Here is a 17503-nt window from a genome sequence, read left to right as displayed (position 1 = left end):
GTCAAACTAGATGATCGCAGTTTTCTGTCTGGTCTTTTAATCTACGAATCTTATAATAAGCTGCAATGTAGCAGAGCTGGAAGTAGTAGTGCAGCTGAACTTTACAAATTCTCAGAGGCAAACAGATGCCAGCTGGTCAGACTTCATAACATTAGGAGGATAGCTTTATAAGAAGCAATTTGCACACTTCCCAGTAATTTTGGCCTCCTCTCTGCTGTGCTGGATGAAGAGAAAATTTTACATGTAGCAAAACCGACAGAAATATTGGGCAAACAGGGAAAGAAATAGATGTAACTAAAACATGTAATACGTAGTGATGATTTTCCTGCTTGGTTTTGCACAGGAATAAAGCAAAGCAATGCCCCTCACACCCCCCCCCCCCCCCCAAAACAAAACAAAAAACCCAAACCAAAACAAAACAGAAATACCAAAGAAAACAATACCAAGCCCAAAGAAAACAAACAAACCAACAAAACTATTAGGATACAAATAATAGATGATCACATAATTTAAAGATCAGTTTAAGAGGCCAGATAGGGAGGAGCAGTCCAAAGACAACAGGCAAAATCCTGATCATCTACTGGTAGTTTAATTAAGATCAGATAACCCAGTAGTGTAGATCAGACAGGCTAATAGGATCTACATTTTACAAGAAGCATGCTTTCTACAATATTAACCTTCTACATTACTACTACTGTGCATTTATAATCTGATTACAGTGACATTCCAGTGGAATTCAAAGATCGTTTCTGTGTGTGAGAGACCAGAAGCTGGCTCTTACAGAGAAGAGCACTCTCTGCTGGAAGCTCTCTTGGTACCTTTTAAGTGTTTCAGAAAATCCCTCTAAAAGGGAGAATATGGGAAAGATGGAAAGCACATTAAAGTTGTCTTCGTAAAGACTACAGCTGCTTTGGGGACACAGCTAGCACCTCCAGATTAGTAGCAGTGTGCCTTAGCTATGTCAATCCATAAGAGTTGGGTAGTATTTTGTATGCCATGTCAATTAGAGATTTGTTCTGTTTGGGTGAGAGGAAAGAGTAGTCAAAAAAATATGTACAGAAAATATTGTTCAGCAACATAAGATCTTTATTTTCTCTGCCTCAGCACTCACTATCCCTGCTGGAATTTCACACTGAAAGAATGAATAATGCAACACTTAGAGATATCAAGAAGAATTGATACAAATAACAAACAGATTTCAGTTTTGATTAAAAAGTTGGAGTGCTACTATTTGCAATTGCACAATTGTTTTGATAATCACTTTTGTTATCCTTGCAACATTAAAATGGCAAATTTATCTGTTTTGTTCTCATTTGCCCCTTTTACACTTTACAATTTCCAGTTGGTAAGACTAGTTGATATATGCCAAAAAATAATTTTTGCAATCTAAATATGGTGCTGTTTTATTTATAACAAACAAGATCTTCTTTTTTTACTCATTGAAGACTGCAGTCTTACTACTCAGATAAAATCTTGAATATTATTGATTGCCTAACTACATGGTGTTTGGCAGTTCCAGAAAACTAAATAGGAGACTGTAAGCCAGACGATAGCGTAAAATGAAGAAAGTCTTTTCCCACCCTGATTTACAACAGCATAAGCTATTTTGTAACATACTTTTGCTAGATCTATATTTAACCAGCTTTATTGATACAGTAGCTTAACATCCATAAATCACACCATTTTCAGAGCTGAGAAAGGGAACACCTAGATAAGAGAAGACAGGAAATTAAGAGAGGAAGAATAAAACTTCCTATCCATGCCCTCCCCCAAGGACTCCATTCTGATTTACAAAGATCATTCAAATGCTTCATTGAAGCTAATTGTATCATTACTCTACTGGACTGTTACTGCTGCTATTGTCTCTCTTCTAATTACTAGCAATGTTTTACCAATTTTGTATAAATTACTAGTATTAAACTTCCTATTGTGTTTGAATTACTAGTAACAGCCAGCCCATTGTTTTTTAAATAGCTGTTATATACTTGAGTCATAACTGTGGTGAAGTTTGCTCTGTGGGAGCCATGACCTGAAACAGTTGAGGAACACAGGCTTAAAATCGATCCCAATATGTAAGGCCGCTGCCTTCGGCTGATGGCATTTTGCACAGGATAACTCCGAGAAGCCCATCAAACAGTACAGGAGACCGAAGTGCAAAGCTATGCTTTCCTCTCTGAGCCTAAGCCATCTGTTCACAGCTCTGCCCTACCACATAAAAGTTGTCCTGGTGGCTGCTCTAACTTGTGATGGCTGGCAGTACTCCCAAATGGCAAGTGTCACAGCAAGCAATTGCCAGAATACGTATGAATGTCCTGCCATGCTGTTTTTCTAGGTGTAGGATCCAAACCCTGATTAAAACTCTGCTAAAAAGTCAGGAGGAATGAGTGAACAGACTTTGATTTTACGTCACTGGGCTGTGGACCAGGCCTCTGTGTACACTGCATCATGGAGTTTGATTTTGCGGAAAAGAAATTTGCAAATATTATTTTTTTTAATCCCTCTTCCCCTAAAACCAGAGAGTGCCTGGAGCAAAAATCATGGTTTTGCATAGTATTTAGACCCAGATCACAGCATTATCAGGAGAATGTGCAATGGCCTTGTTCACTTAGATAGGAAGGTATTGAATGCCTCATTTGATTTAGAAAAAAATACACCTTAATAAAGTAATACAGATACATCTCTAAGAATTCAGCAATAATAACAAGGTACTTCTCGTTGAACACCATAAATGCAGATTATGTTCTTATTAGAAGACAGTGTTATTAGAGATTTTACATAAGCTTTTTAACGATCAAGAACAAAAATCTAACAAATTATGATTACATGCCAGCTGAGAGAAAAATCAAACCAGCAAAATATCTGTTTGATCTTATAACCTTTTTTTGAGTAAAACTGACTTACATTGGATTTATCACGCAAGTAAGAATGCACGTGAATTTCTAAACTGCAGTGTACTAAAGAAGATATCTTAATAATTTTATTTTTTTTTTAATTCCGTCCACAGTAATTACTAGGAGCTGTATCCTACCTTCTTTGAGATATCTGGTAAAACTTCACTGGACTACTACAATAACAAGACTCTTTTCCTTATTATGAGAGAAATAGATATAACTGTCATAGTTATAGTTTATACTAGCTAATGGAGGTATATTACTTCATTCAAAGCTGCTATGTTTGTTTACTTCATAAAAGGATATATCAGGCCCTAACTCAACTCTCTAGCTGACATGCTAGGCATTTTATTTCCCATTAACTGTCTTTTTGTTGTCTGAACTGAGCACTTTAATTACTCTTGCTGAATCATTTTTCTGTGTCCCCAGGAACCCCCACTTTTTGTTTTATAGACTAAAAGTGGGAGGCTTCTATGGAAGTTAAGACTCTCTGAATATTGCAGCCCATTCCCAGATCTGGACATTTTCATTTGTTTAATTGGTTATAAAACTTATACTAGCAATATTAGATAACACTGTATCTATCATTTAATCTTTCATTTTGACAACCAGGAACATTTTGGAATTCAGCATCCTTCAACACAGAGACATCATACCTGCATTTCCCCACCTTCCATGGAGAGCTCAGTGCAGATGTCTCGTTTTTCTTTAAAACTACTGCTTCCTCAGGAGTGTTTTTAGAAAACCTGGGAATTCAAGACTTCATAAGGATAGAGTTATACTGTAAGTAACATGAATGATGGTTTATTATTATTATTATTATTATTATTATTATTATTATTGCTTTCAGTTGGACTGAATTAGAATTAACTTTAAGGGGAATATTTTAAAACTGTTGTGTAGCTTTATTACTGTTACTACTGAGCTTTATTACTGTTACTACGGCTATTGGAGCTTTACCATTCCCCCTAAAATCCCAGCACTAAGACTGTACAAATATCCATTCAAAGATAATTTCTGCCCCACGGGGTTCTTAATCTAAGAGCACAGCACTCAGCCCCTGACTGCTCAGACTGTTCCTACTTCCCTTGCTCACTGCATCCCTGTCACCAAATTCTCTCCCTCCAAATTTTAAGGCCAGGCAGTACATGTGGCTGCTGGGAGATTCATTCAGTCACATGTGACTCAGTCCTTCTGTGGCACAGTAGCCTAGCTTAGTCACACTTTCTCATCATTATTTTATTTATTTATTTATTTTAATTTTAAGTACCAAATCTTTGAAGTTTTACACATGAATAAGTTTTTGTTGCACAAGAGAAGATGAAAACTCATTAAATTCAGGAAGACGACCAATGTAGGATGAAAGCCTTATCTTATCTTAATGTATTAGTCTTACATGGTTCATTATTAAAAGGGAGAATATTTAAAAGGATGAAGTATTGTTTCAAAAAATTTTGGATACATTTGAAATGAGTGGCAGGTTGACCCTGGCTGGAGGTCAGGTGCCCACCAAAGCTGATCTGTCACTTCCCCCCCTCCTCAGCTGGACAGGTGAGAGAAAATATAACAAAAGGCTTGTGTGTTGAGATAAGGACAGGGAGAGATCACCCACCAATTACTGCCATGGGCAAAACAGACTCAAGTTAGGGGAAATTAATTTATTGCCAATCAACCAGAGTAGAGTAATGAAAAATAAAATCAAATCTTAAAACAACTTCCCCCCACCCTCCCCTCCTTTCCAGGCACAGCTTCACTCCCAGACTCTCTACCTCCTCTCCCACAGTGGCACAGGGGGACAAGGAATGGGGTTTGGGGTCAGTTCATCATACATTGTCTCTGCTGCTCCTTCGTCCTCAGGGGAAGGACTCCTCACACTCTTCCCTTGCTCCAGCATGGAGTCCCTCCCACTGGACACAGTCCTTCATGAACTTCTCCAATGTAAGTCTTTCCCAGGGACTGCAGTTCTTCACAGACTGCTCCAGCATGGGTCCCTTCCATGGCGTGCAGTCCTTCAGGAGCACACTGCTCCAGCATAGGTCCCCCGCAGGGTCACAAGTCCTGCCAGAAAACCTGCTCCGTGGGCTCCTCTCTCCACAGGTCCAAAGGTCCTGCTAGGAACCTGTTCCAGTGTAGGCTTCCCAAGGGATCACAGCCTCCTACAGGCATTCACCTGCTCTGGCATGGGGTCCTCCACGGGCTGCAGGTGGATATCTGCTCCACCGTGGACCTGCATGGGCTGCAGGGGGACAGCCTGCCTCACTATGGTCTTCCCCACGGGCTGCAGGGGAATCTCTGCTCCAGTGCCTGGAGCACCTCCTCCCACTCCTTCTGCACTGACCTCAGTGTCTGCAGGTTTGTTTCTCTTACATGTTCTCACTCCTCTCTCCGGCTGCAGTTCCCTCCAGCAGTTTTTCTTCCACCTTCTTAAATCTGTTAGCCCAGAGGCACTACCAGTCGCTGATGGGCTCGGCCTTGGCCAGCAGGGGGTCCATCTTGGAGCCGGCTGGCATTGGTTGTGTTGGACATGGGGGAAGCTTCTAGCAGCTTCTCACAGAAGCCACCTCTGTACCCTTTCCCCACTACCAAACCCTTGCCACAAAAACCCAATACAAAATGGCACATCAGTTAAAAAGTCTTATACTTGACAGGTGCGTCTGAGAGCTTTTTTAAAATCTTTTTACCTTGCGATTAAATAGTTTCTCATTTTTTTCCAAATCCATTGTGTTGTCACACTCAAGTGTTTTCCAGTGAAGTGTACAAATAAATATATAAATAAAATATATATCATATAATGCAAAATATTACTATAGAAACTTTAATGTATTTTTATTAAAGAGTAAAATGTTCTGCTTGCTTGTTTTTTTGGCAATGTTAATGTCTTTGGTTGTTGAAACAAACAGGAAAACACCTACTGTGTTCTTCTGTAGGCAGTTTAATTATAGAATATTATGTAATGCTTAACCAGTTTGGTTTGCGTTATCTCAAATTGTAGTGCTGTATTTGAAAGACACCCTGTTTTCAACACCGTTTTTGCCATGGTTATCAAAAGTATGAACTGCCTGCTATTAAAGTTCTGTGAACAGGTGAAAACACAGTAGCATTATAACCTCAATGTCATACAATACAGAAAATACACTGGGTCATCACTCCAGTGGAGAATCTCTGAAGCAATGATGATATTCTTGTGTGATAAATGATTTTCCATTTTCAAAATGAACAGTTAAATCACAGAAACATTAAAGAAATGCTTCTGAGAACTAAATTTTTTCAGACAGTTAGCAGAAGACCCTAACTCTTTCTTCAGAATAATAATTTACAGTCAAACTCATGTCACTTGTCCCATTCATTCATAAGTATCCAAACAACTGTATACTTATGGTTTTTACATGACTTCTGACTAGTGAAGCGTGAAAGAAAGTAAAGGGTTGAATTGGTCTGTATTTCCAGCATTTAAAAAAACAAAGTTTATCTCATTGTTTTGTAGCATGTAGAGAAATTTCTTCATTTCCAGAAATTTGCTAATTTATTGAATAAACAGTCCTATTCTTTCTGTATGTCATAGGTAGGTTTCTTTGTAGTGGAGTCAGAATTGTGTGTTTACACTGAGGGTAATACCAGTCAGAAATGAACAACGTACACTTCCATCACAAGTACTTCTCTCTCTCTCTCTCTCTTTCATTAATCACCTTGAACATTTATTATTGTGTAGGAACATTTAGATTTCATCATCATATACTCTTTTATAATAGATGTGAATGTAAATCACCAACCTACACTTGATATTTTATTAATAGTTCCACATAAATCAATGTCTTTATTTTATTTGTGTAATAATAAATAATAATAATGAAAATGTCAGGTGTCAGTGTTTAAGATGAGGATGTGTTAGAAATTATTTAAAACCCATTATATTACTAACATTTGGTATTCCATACTTGCGAACACAATGATTTTTCTTGCATTTTATTGATTGTTCTCAAACTTTATATCTAATTATTTTATTTATGACATAATGATCTTTAGACCTTTAAGTCTAACTTTGCCAAAGCAAAAGCATCAAATCAAGAACCTTAACAGGAAATGTGAAGTTTAGTGCTGTTTGTTTGGTTTTATGAAGTTATAAACACTGTGGTGCATCTGTGTATAATAGGCTAGAAAATTATTCAAAAAAAGAGGTGTGCATCCTAATTGTATTTTAAAACACAGAGGAAGTGAGACATCTTGAAGAAGATACTTGATCCAATTTTTTTTTTTTTACAGAACTATAAAAAACTAAAGTCTTTAAATTTTTGTCTGAGTTCCTGTAATCTTTCTGTAGAAGTAGTGGTTGAAAGCAACAAGGCTGATTCAACTCTGAATAGTACACTCTATTAAATACTAATATGACCACAGGTTACATCTTCTAGCTGAAAGTCTGAATAACTATTTTATACCATCTGAGTGCTCACTGAAGGATTATTTCCTATTTAAAAACAATGGGTTAAACAGAAATTTAAAGTAGGGTGTATTAATTTGGAAGGTCTTCTGCAGTTGCTTTGGAAATAGTTCTGAAGAATCCAATATGTAGCTGCCATTGGCCTTTGCCCAAATTCACAATTTCTTGTCTAGGCTGAGTGGAATTCAATTGTTTCATCTATGGAAAGCACTTGGGTTTTGTGTTCTGTAGCATATTAATTGGTAATCACTTTCTGCTTCTTCATGTGGTGCTCAGCCTTGGTACTCTGAATGGTTCTCAATGACTGTGCCTTCTGTTAGTCATTTTAGCTATGGCTAGCCACTGTCCACCCTTCAGGATTACCATCAGCTTCATCTTCCACTCCACTTTGCCAATCTATAGCTGTGCTCTGCCTATGAGTGCACTAGGGCCTCAAGAGTCCCTGCAATGTTTGGAAAATTTTTGAGTAACACCAAGGTAGGTAGGGCCCACAAAGTATTTTTGCACCACAAGATAAATCCTGGAAGTACCTTTCCCTGCTACCTAAGAAATCACCAAAGTGCTCTTTGCCTTGGTCCTTTGTCACAAGAGGACAAATTTTAGAACTCAGTCAGCATCTCTCCACATTCTGTGGCACCTTCCACAGGTAGTTTGACCACCGTGTTTATTAATGCCAAATTTCTTCCAAATTTGTAGTGTAGTTTGGTTTAGCATAATTATTTAATTTATTATAGAATGTTAACAAAATATATTTTTCACTTTTTCTGACATATTCTGGTCAGTCTTCAGACACTCCAACAGATGACAATATGGTTATCCTTGCTATCTGACCATTCATGTCTGGAACTTCTCCTGTTCCCTTTTTTCAAGATTATATTACTTTTTTAGGGGTACTAACATAATTAATTATTTCAGTGGTTATTTCAAAATATTTATTATGTGTTTTCTTGCCTTTAAAATCTAAACAGTAACATTAATTATCAGATCTGTCATTCTGCTATGCTGTTTAGTAGGCACATTCAGTGAGTTCAAAGCAGAATTTATGTTTTCAGACTTCACTCCAACAGTATCCAGAGGATTACAAAGACCTCCCTACTGAAGGTAACATTCAGCAGAAATTCTCTTTATCCAATCACATGGAGTTTCTGTTGCTTTTGTTCTCTTACTGTGTGGTTGTTTGGTTTTTTTTCTTTTACTGAGCTCTCAACCTTGTGCAAATGAAACAGATTTATCCTAAAATTTATTTTACTGAGGAACTGGTTTTAGACATCAATTATTTCTTATTATTGTATAAAACACTGTTGATTTTTAAGCTGAAGAGATCATTTATTACAAAATGCATTCTGCATAACTGCACGTTATGCCTTGTTTTATTTGGGAAGTCAAATGCTTTGTGTATTTGTCATTTTATTTTTCTCTCTCAGGTTCAACTGTTATAGAAAAATACTTTATAACAACCAGATTCAGGGCTTAAGGGATTGTAAGCATGTGGCATTACTCAGTCTAAAGGTTGGCCAAAGTGGATCTAAATTACATAGAAAGTCTAATGTATCCTTAAAAAGTGAAAAGAAAATAAAAATATTTCATTGATTTTTTTTTTTTTAGTTCAGTAAATTAATCTTTGAAAATGTTTGAAGCTGATTTATTTCCCTTGACCACTTCTGATTGTTTTGCTTTTCTCTCAGAGTCCAATGACATAAATGGGAACCTTTCTCTAGGGTTCATGGAATCTTCTCAGACCTCTAGTCCTTTAATCAAATCCTTAATAATTCATAATACTGGTAATCCCTTGTTTAGGGATTACTTATTTTCATATGTGATTGTCCTTGAATATGTGAAAGGAACAGTTTCAGAGAGAATATTCATAATTTTCAGATCTTGAATTTCTGGCATATTCCTCATCTTATTATTTTGACTTGCAAAGATTCAGTTATGATTTTCTAAGCAAACTATAAAACCATATAATTTGAAAGTCTAGGGGATGACTCAATTTAATTCACCATAAACGTAGTCTTATAAACTACATCAAAATTTGCCCTCTGATATTTGTAGAGATTATGTGAATAAATAACAAAAGTAAATAGACAGTAGAAGATGTTGATAGGATTAAAGTGGTGATAATTTAAATATAGTTAACAATGGTAATCAATTAGCATGTAAACAAGAGATGCTTTTTATCCAAACTGAAAAATAATGAAGCTAGCACATTTCACTGTTTCTTGACTACTGTGCTCTCTAGGGGTCCACAAACAGTTCGATTTCCATGCTGTCGACAAATCATTGTTCTCACTGTCACTGAGTGTGAAGAATGAACTTTGGGGATAGGCCTCCTGAAATAAACTTTTCCGCTAAAACAATCAGTCTTATCCCATTAAATAGTAGGCTAGACATTAAAGTAACTTGTTCTGCCACTTAATGAGTTTGTGGCCCATTTAACTATGAAATAATTTAAATGTCCTTTATTACTGTCTTCTTTGTAGCTCCATCTGAAGTCATTTTTTCATTTGATGTTGGAAATGGACCTAGAGAAGTTACAGTGCAATCACTTACTTCCTTAAATGACAACCAGTGGCATTACGTGAAGGCTGAACGAAACATCAAAGAGGCATCCTTACAAGTAGATCAGCTTCCTCAAAGGTCTCACAGTGCTCCACCTGATGGGCATATTCGCCTGCAGCTCAACAGCCAGCTTTTTGTAGGTAGGCACTCATTTAACAGAATCTTTCCTAGTTATCATCATGAAATTATGAAAAGGAAGGAAAAAAAAAAGGGAAGAAAAAAAGATAGCAACTGGGTCTTTTGAAAACAGTTTGTATGATGGTATGAGAGCCTTTGTGAAAAATCCATGGAGATGTAGCTCTATTTTGAGATTACAAATTCAGTGCCTTGGCCTATAGTTACTGCTGGACAGGATTTCAACCAAAGTTTTCTTCTTTTGAAGTTTGTTTGAAGAACAACCGAAGGATCTTCATTTGCACCATTTTTTTGGAGAGGATGTCATCTGCTGAAAGAAGATATCTTATTTCTGTAATTTCAAGGAAATTTTGTTATCTATCTTCATCCACAACTTCTCAGGTTGCCCAGAAAAGTTGTGAATGCCCCATCATTGGAAGTGTGTAAGGTCAGGTTGGACAGGGCTTTGAACAACCTGATCTAATGAAAGATGTCCCTGCCCATGGCAGCAGGGTTGGCCTAGATGATCTTTAAAGGTCCCTTCCAACCCAAACCATTCTGCCATTTTATGAATCTGTGATCTACTCTGCTGCCCTTTGCACACTTTTTTCATTTAATGAAATAGTCAGACTGTGTTTACTCAGTATGGGAAACAAGAGAAAGGGACTATTCTTTGATTTCACACAAGCAGGAAAAATCCAGATCTATGGCTGGTTCTGTCTAAACCATGAAAGATTCAAAGGAAGATATTTACCTGAAAATTTCCACCTTTGTACTTTAGCAAATATGACATTAATGTGTTTACCTAAAACTCTGGGAAAGCAGAAAAAGAATAACAAAAAATTCAGTTTATTTAGCTATTTCATAGATCTATGTAGAGCTATGGGTTATGTACATGGTAGTGTCCTTACTGTAATATTGCCATATTACAAATTTATAAGTTTCTGCTGTATATGTATGGAATACAGTATAACAGCACATAAAGTCTGCCCTACTTTTAAACAGATCTTTATCTAGAACTGCTATGAGACACATTGTACTAAGTGAATATGTGGTTTATTGGTTGTGTGTTGGGGAGGATTGCAGTTAAAGGGAATACTGTTCTGAAACTGTAGCTACAGAAACTGTGAATCTTTAGGAAAATACTAAATGGAGAGGGAACTCTTGTATGCTGGGATCAGAATTCTGACCTGTGCCTCAAAAAGCATCAAGGGTAGAAGATGGACACTACAGCAAACATTGAAGAATTTTATATTTCGATTAAAAACTTGGAGGAGGATTCTATAACAAAGAGGATATCCAAGATATTAGCTATAGTGGAGTTAGGAGAAGTCTTAAAATTAGTTTATATTCACAGTAATGGACTAGAACTATTAATGGAAGGACTAGGAGACTTCTGTTTACTATACTATAATAAAGTATATTGCTGTCTTCTGACGACTTACCATGTAACTGCTATTATGCAAACAGTTGAAGTTAGATCAGTTTGAATTTGCAAGGTCTGATCTGTGAAGTAAGACTAAGAAATGGTCTAGTTCTACAGGGTTTTATGGTAATATCAAGTCTAAATTGTTTTCTAATGATTTTGACAATTAATTGATCTTTAGTTCTTCTAATGCTTCTCCCCAAAAAATCTAATACTGTACTAACCCATATTGACAGCTGCACTTGCAGGCATTTTTTTAATGAATGAATTGGCCATTGAATAGAGTGGGGGGGTTGTCAAACAATTTGACAAATTCTAGCAAATTTATATACATCCATCTCCTGTATAGAGCTGACAATTTAAAAACTGTTTTGACTTACTTACAAGCAAGCTGTCTAGCTTGTTTTCTTTGGATAATGTTCAGGTGAATACTTGTATTAGAAGAGTGATTCTGTTGTTTTGCTTCTGGTGTTGTGGGGTTCTTTGCTCTCTGAAAATTCTTCAAGATCTTGGGAGTAAAATGAAATAACATTCACTATAATAGTGTGTACCTTGAAGTCCCTTATGAGTTTCTTCAATTATTTTGAAATAATTTGGAGTAGAACTGATAAAAATGGCATTTTTTAAATTGTATTCAGTCAAAACAGTGTTTTTGAGGTGTGACATGACAAATGACAGTGATTAATTTGAATAATTTGTGTCATGTATTTCCTAAATATAATTTGTGAGGGTTTTCTATAACTACAGAAAGATTTTTTTGGGTTCTCAGCTTCTGCAACTGCAATACTGTCATGTGGATATGTATGGTGTCGAGTTTATTTAGTGTTTGAATTAAACCAGTCTTTTTGATAATGCAGCTTGTTATAAATTCCAACTATTGATAAGATAATTTCATCTCTTCAATTAAATATATTTTTCTTCAGTGGAGGGAGTAATGAGACTTACTGTTTGACTGCTTCCAGTGACTCCACTGGTACAGGCTCAGGCTTGTCTGCTCAAGCCAGTGAAAGGATCTAGAGAAAAATGAAACATACAGTGTCCTAAAAATGACATTAACAGAGGCATTCTTTACTTAAACGTCATCTCGTATACCTAGTGCCTTCCATAGTCACCCATCAGTCAGTTACTAACATACTAGGCCTATGATTTCTTCAGGCTAACACACTCTTTCTTTACTTCTTAGATGTATATACTCTGGTTTTCCAAAGAAGCCAGAACAACTAAAGCCTAAAGCTGCCATCAAAATGCTCATTTTAGCAGAGATAATCTAAAATCATCGTATTGTTACGTATGTTAAAAATAAACAGTGAAAACAAAGGAAGCAACACTTGTCGTTAGCCTTAGGATCGGTCTGTATTTCTATCACATATGCTTGGTAGTCAGGTATCTCTTGACCAATATTCCTCTGTAGTGAGGGGGATAAATCTTCCTATTACTCAAGAATGAACACAGCTTCCAGTATGGGACAAAGTATGTCGCACCGGACACCAACTGTGTGTTATCATGATTTATACCATGAGACTGACAGATGGACAGACACACAGATCAGTTGATCAGTCAGAAGGATATTAAAAGAGTAAAACTGTACAGTTCATCACTCTCCCATAGTCTTTTATCTTTTTTCCTTTTTTTTCTATTTTCTTTCTTTTTTCTTTCTTTTTTCTTTCTTTTTTCTCTTTTTGCTTTTTTTCCTTTCTCTTTCTTTTTTCTTTCTTTTTCTTTCTTTTTCTCCTCTCCTCTCCTCTCCTCTCCTCTCCTCTCCTCTCTCATTTTGAAAAAAAAAAAAAAAAGAAAACCGCTTAATTTCTGGATGTTACTCCTTTGTGAATTAACAGAATTATGCGTCATTGCTTGGTACCTTACTGTGCAAAGTCCTTGTTTCCCATTAAAAGCTTCAAGGGTTCACTGTAATTATTTGACAAAAAAGAAATTAGATATGCTTTTAAAGCTATTTATAAATATTTTCACATGCATAGGCTTGTATCTTGGAATCTCCTAATAGTCTGTTCAGGGGCTGTAAAACATAAAGAGGTTTTTACACATAAATTCTTTTAATTTTTTTAAAGCTCCTATGAACTTATTTCAGGTGGGACAGCATCCAGGCAAAAAGGATTTTTGGGATGCATTCGTTCGTTACAGTTGAATGGAATGGCCCTTGACCTGGAAGAGAGAGCAAAGATAACACCAGGAGTTGAACCAGGCTGTCCTGGACATTGTAGCAGCTATGGTAACCTGTGTGACAATGGTGGAAAATGTAGAGAGAAATACAGTGGATTCTCCTGTGACTGCACTTTCTCTGCCTATGCTGGGCCATTCTGTAAGAAAGGCAAGGATGTCTTTTAGCTTTATCAGTTACTGAAAACAGGACCATAGAGTCCAGAACAAGATCTTTACAGCCCTTTAAAGAGATGTTTAAATGCTTGTGAGATATTTGTTTTACTTAACGTAGAGAATCATTGAACTGAATTTGTTCAGTAAGTGTACATTTTGCTAAACACTGTCTTCCAGAGATACTTTCAACACTGTTTAAAGCAAGAACCACACTACCTAAGAGGATCAGCATCTTTTCTTTAATGTTATGCAACTTCTTTGATTCTTTTATGCTATACTAAATTTAGAAAATATACCTTTATGAGTAATCTTTTGGATTTCTGTCTTTCAAGTCTTAATCTCAAAACTAAGACTAAGACTAAATTTGGAAAACAAACCAAGATCAGAAGAACCTTAAACTTGTTTTTACTGTAAGAAGAAAGTGAGATCATCAGAAACAGGACTGAGCCCAAGTCTTCAGCCATTTTAAAGGAGTTCTTTGGTGATGGTGTCATACTGGTAGATCACAAGTCATCAAGTTCGAATTTTAAGAATGGAAGTTTATCTAGAATTTTTGGTATTTGCATATTATTCTGATTTGCTAAAAATGGCTTACTTCCTCTGTGTATTAAACTCATTCTGCAACATACTCAGTGGCTTAAATGCCATAACTCCCTGTTCCTCTAGATTAGTGAACACAAAATCTGTCCAGCCACCACTGCCACCACAAGAATATACGATTCATGTGAAGTCCTTCCATATCTATAGCTGTGGAGCTAAAGCCACTGAGTGAGGAATGATACTTTCCCCCTTCCCTGCAAATAGCAGAAGAGACTAATGGTCACACTCCATGTTTATTATTCTGCAGGAGAAGAGCGGCTTCTATTGCTAAAACTGTGGGATGACCTATAGTAATAATTTTCAGTCACCTTCTGTCAATGATACTGAGCCAGATTACAGAAGTTTCCAGAAAAAGTGTGGAGGTTGTGTGTGACAGGATAGTCTAAGACAGTTACATTTAGCAGAAAATGGCTGTGAGATATCACAGAGATACAGAAGCCCTCTATGAGTGATTCATCCATAACAAGAGCACAACTCAGTTTGTATTCTCCTTTTCTTTCTGTAACCTGACCAGTGTCCCACATATGTGTTTCAGGTGTGGCCAAGTTTAATCAATAAGTTAGGATTCAAACTGCTGCACGCATTTCTCTGTAGCAGCAGTATGCCTACAAGACAGGACATATTGGGCTTGAGGACATGGATAAACAGGAAAAAAGCAGAAAGCGTGTTTAAAACTAGACAAAAAGAAACACTTATTCCTGCAACAGATATTTAAGACACATGGCTAACTGGACATTTGCTCTAGACCGGGTTGGGTCTTATTTTTCTCTATAGTTCTAAATACTAGTTCCATTTATATGACTTCTTCAGCTTTATGACAACAGTTAAGAATACATTTTATTTTTTTCTGGGGCAGAAAGGGGAAAAAAAAGAGTTTTAGTCTTGTTTTGCATGATATTTAAAAACTAAATTATTTTTTGTTTCAGAGATCTCTGCCTATTTTGGGACTGGCACTTCTGTGACATACAATTTTCAAGAATACTACACCTTAGCAAAAAATTCTAGTTCTCATGCTTCTTCTTTCTATGCTGACATGACACTGAACAGTGAAGCAATTACATTTGCCTTCCGAACAACACGGACACCAAGCTTACTGCTTTATGTCAACTCCTTCTACAAGGAATACCTCTCGGTCATTCTTACCGGAAACGGTGAGTGTTCAGATAGGTCGTCTGGAAACACTAATAAACATCATAGCTGCCAACTCATATTCACTCTGATTCCCAGACCTGAGTCACAAACTAAGCATTGTCCTGTTGTTTCTTTAAATGGTATTTTTTTTTTTTCAGCTGCACCAAGCAATGCTTTTCACATGAAAAACATTTCGCCTACTGTAATTTCAACTTTTACTACTGGCTTTTTTTTGTCAAGTTGGCAAAAATACTTATTTCTGGAAAGCCTTTAGAAATGCAGTAAAATATTTCACCTTTTTTTTTTTTTAATTTTGAAATGAAACTCAAAATGTATCTGATCTGCCTGCAACTCATGTGATATATGCCATCCACATGATAAATAATGAAATAAACTACTTTTTGACAGTGCATTATCCATTTTCCAAATTAATCAGAGGTCATTTCATTCAACTAAATTCATAAGCTACTTATATACCTATGAAAATACACATATATGACGTGAAAATACACGTAACATAATTGATGTTTACATTTAAGATGAACATTAAATGTTGGTTGGATCTTACTTTTTCATTCTTTCTTCTATGTGTAGATTTTTTTTTTAAATTATTCTTACTTTTTAATTAAAAAAAAATACAGACTGAGTTGAATCTTTGGGTTTATCAAGGACTCTTTGCAGTCACAGTGGTTCTGTGCTCAAAGAAGTTCCTGTGCTTTCCTGGATACAGATTTGGGTGTAGAATAACTGTAGTATCCACCCTACCATGTGAGGTGGAACACGTTTTACTCATGACTGGCCTGGGTCTGGCCTGGGCCTTGTTTTCCAAAGGATGAGTAGAAAGCTGTCGTACATCTACAGCTGGGACAGAATCCCTGACAAGGAAAGAACACTGCCTCTGTGTTCTGCTGTGAAAGAGTCTCTGTGTGATTATATGTGTGCAGAGAGTACACTGGGAGTTAACAACAAGAAATGGAAACTGAGCTAGAAGTAATTAACTGCATCCTACTGAATTGTCAACTGGTCAGAGGTTTACAGGTCCAGACGGTGTAAACATTATTCAAGAACAGTATTTGTAAGGTACTGAGTTTTATTTGATAAGTCACATTGATATGAGCTACCAGACCAAGTCTTTCTCAGCTGAACTATATAAGTACTCACTAAAATTTCTGCACAAATTTTAACTCATTATTCATCTTTGTGACAGTTTATGGCTTTGTCACTACATCCTACTTCCAACATTGCTATTACTTTTCATGTTGCCTTCTTTCATTTCTCACTTATGTCAATTCCTCATAGTTAATTCCTTAAATAAATCAAACATTTGTTTTGCTTTTCAAATGCACTTGTGAAGCAGGAGACATTGTATATGATCTACACTGCCTGTTGTGTATGTAGTGTACTATACTTTTTGCTCTATTTATCCCTGCAGGAAGTTTACAGATCAGGTACAAGCTAGATAGCCATCAAAATCCTGATGTCTTCAGCATCAATATCAAAAACATGGCCGATGGACAACTGCAACATGTGAAGATTAACAGAGAGGAGGAAATGCTCTTTGTAGAGGTAATTCAGTTAGGAAAAAAACCCAGTGGATTATCATAAAAAAAAAATAGAAGATCCAATGCAAAATGAAATAAATAGTTAAAACAAGACAACTACCCCCAAATAAACTTGTTTTAATATCTCAAGTAAATAAAGCAAAGGTTAGCAGACTCATGATGCACAGTGAAAGTCTACGTTACACAATCTCTTTGGTGTTCACCTCATCTATTTCAAAAGGTCAATAACTCCTCATCATTTTATATGAAAATATAATAAATTGTTTGATGGTTAAATTTTCACAGTTTATGAAATGTGTATGACTTCTGTGTTCTGTATGAAATGTGTACTGCCGCATGCTGTCATTTATTTTGGGTCTCACATTTTGGTTTTTGTTTCAAATTACCTATCAAACTACAGTACAAATATACAAATATATTATGATCTATGTAATAATTTAAGCCTATTTGTCTA

The 17503-nt window shown here is 36.2% G+C and overlaps 1 protein-coding gene across 2 annotated transcripts in view; it reads left to right on the top strand.

Moving 5' to 3' along the window:
* CNTNAP4 (contactin associated protein family member 4) overlaps positions 1 to 17503 on the top strand; it is a 248668-nt gene that overhangs the window by 215670 nt on the left and 15495 nt on the right. For both annotated transcript variants that reach the window (XM_069777544.1, XM_069777546.1), the window contains 5 exons: positions 3504 to 3674; positions 9807 to 10025; positions 13512 to 13751; positions 15283 to 15507; positions 16920 to 17053. In XM_069777544.1, coding sequence (XP_069633645.1) covers positions 3504 to 3674; positions 9807 to 10025; positions 13512 to 13751; positions 15283 to 15507; positions 16920 to 17053 — 989 coding nt within the window. The remainder of the gene's footprint in view (positions 1 to 3503; positions 3675 to 9806; positions 10026 to 13511; positions 13752 to 15282; positions 15508 to 16919; positions 17054 to 17503) is intronic.

The sequence above is a fragment of the Haliaeetus albicilla genome, chromosome Z, assembly GCF_947461875.1.
Source record: "Haliaeetus albicilla chromosome Z, bHalAlb1.1, whole genome shotgun sequence".
NCBI classification, from domain to species: domain Eukaryota; kingdom Metazoa; phylum Chordata; class Aves; order Accipitriformes; family Accipitridae; genus Haliaeetus; species Haliaeetus albicilla.
Note: the sequence above shows the minus strand (reverse complement) of the source record. Positions and strands in the feature narration are given on the sequence as shown.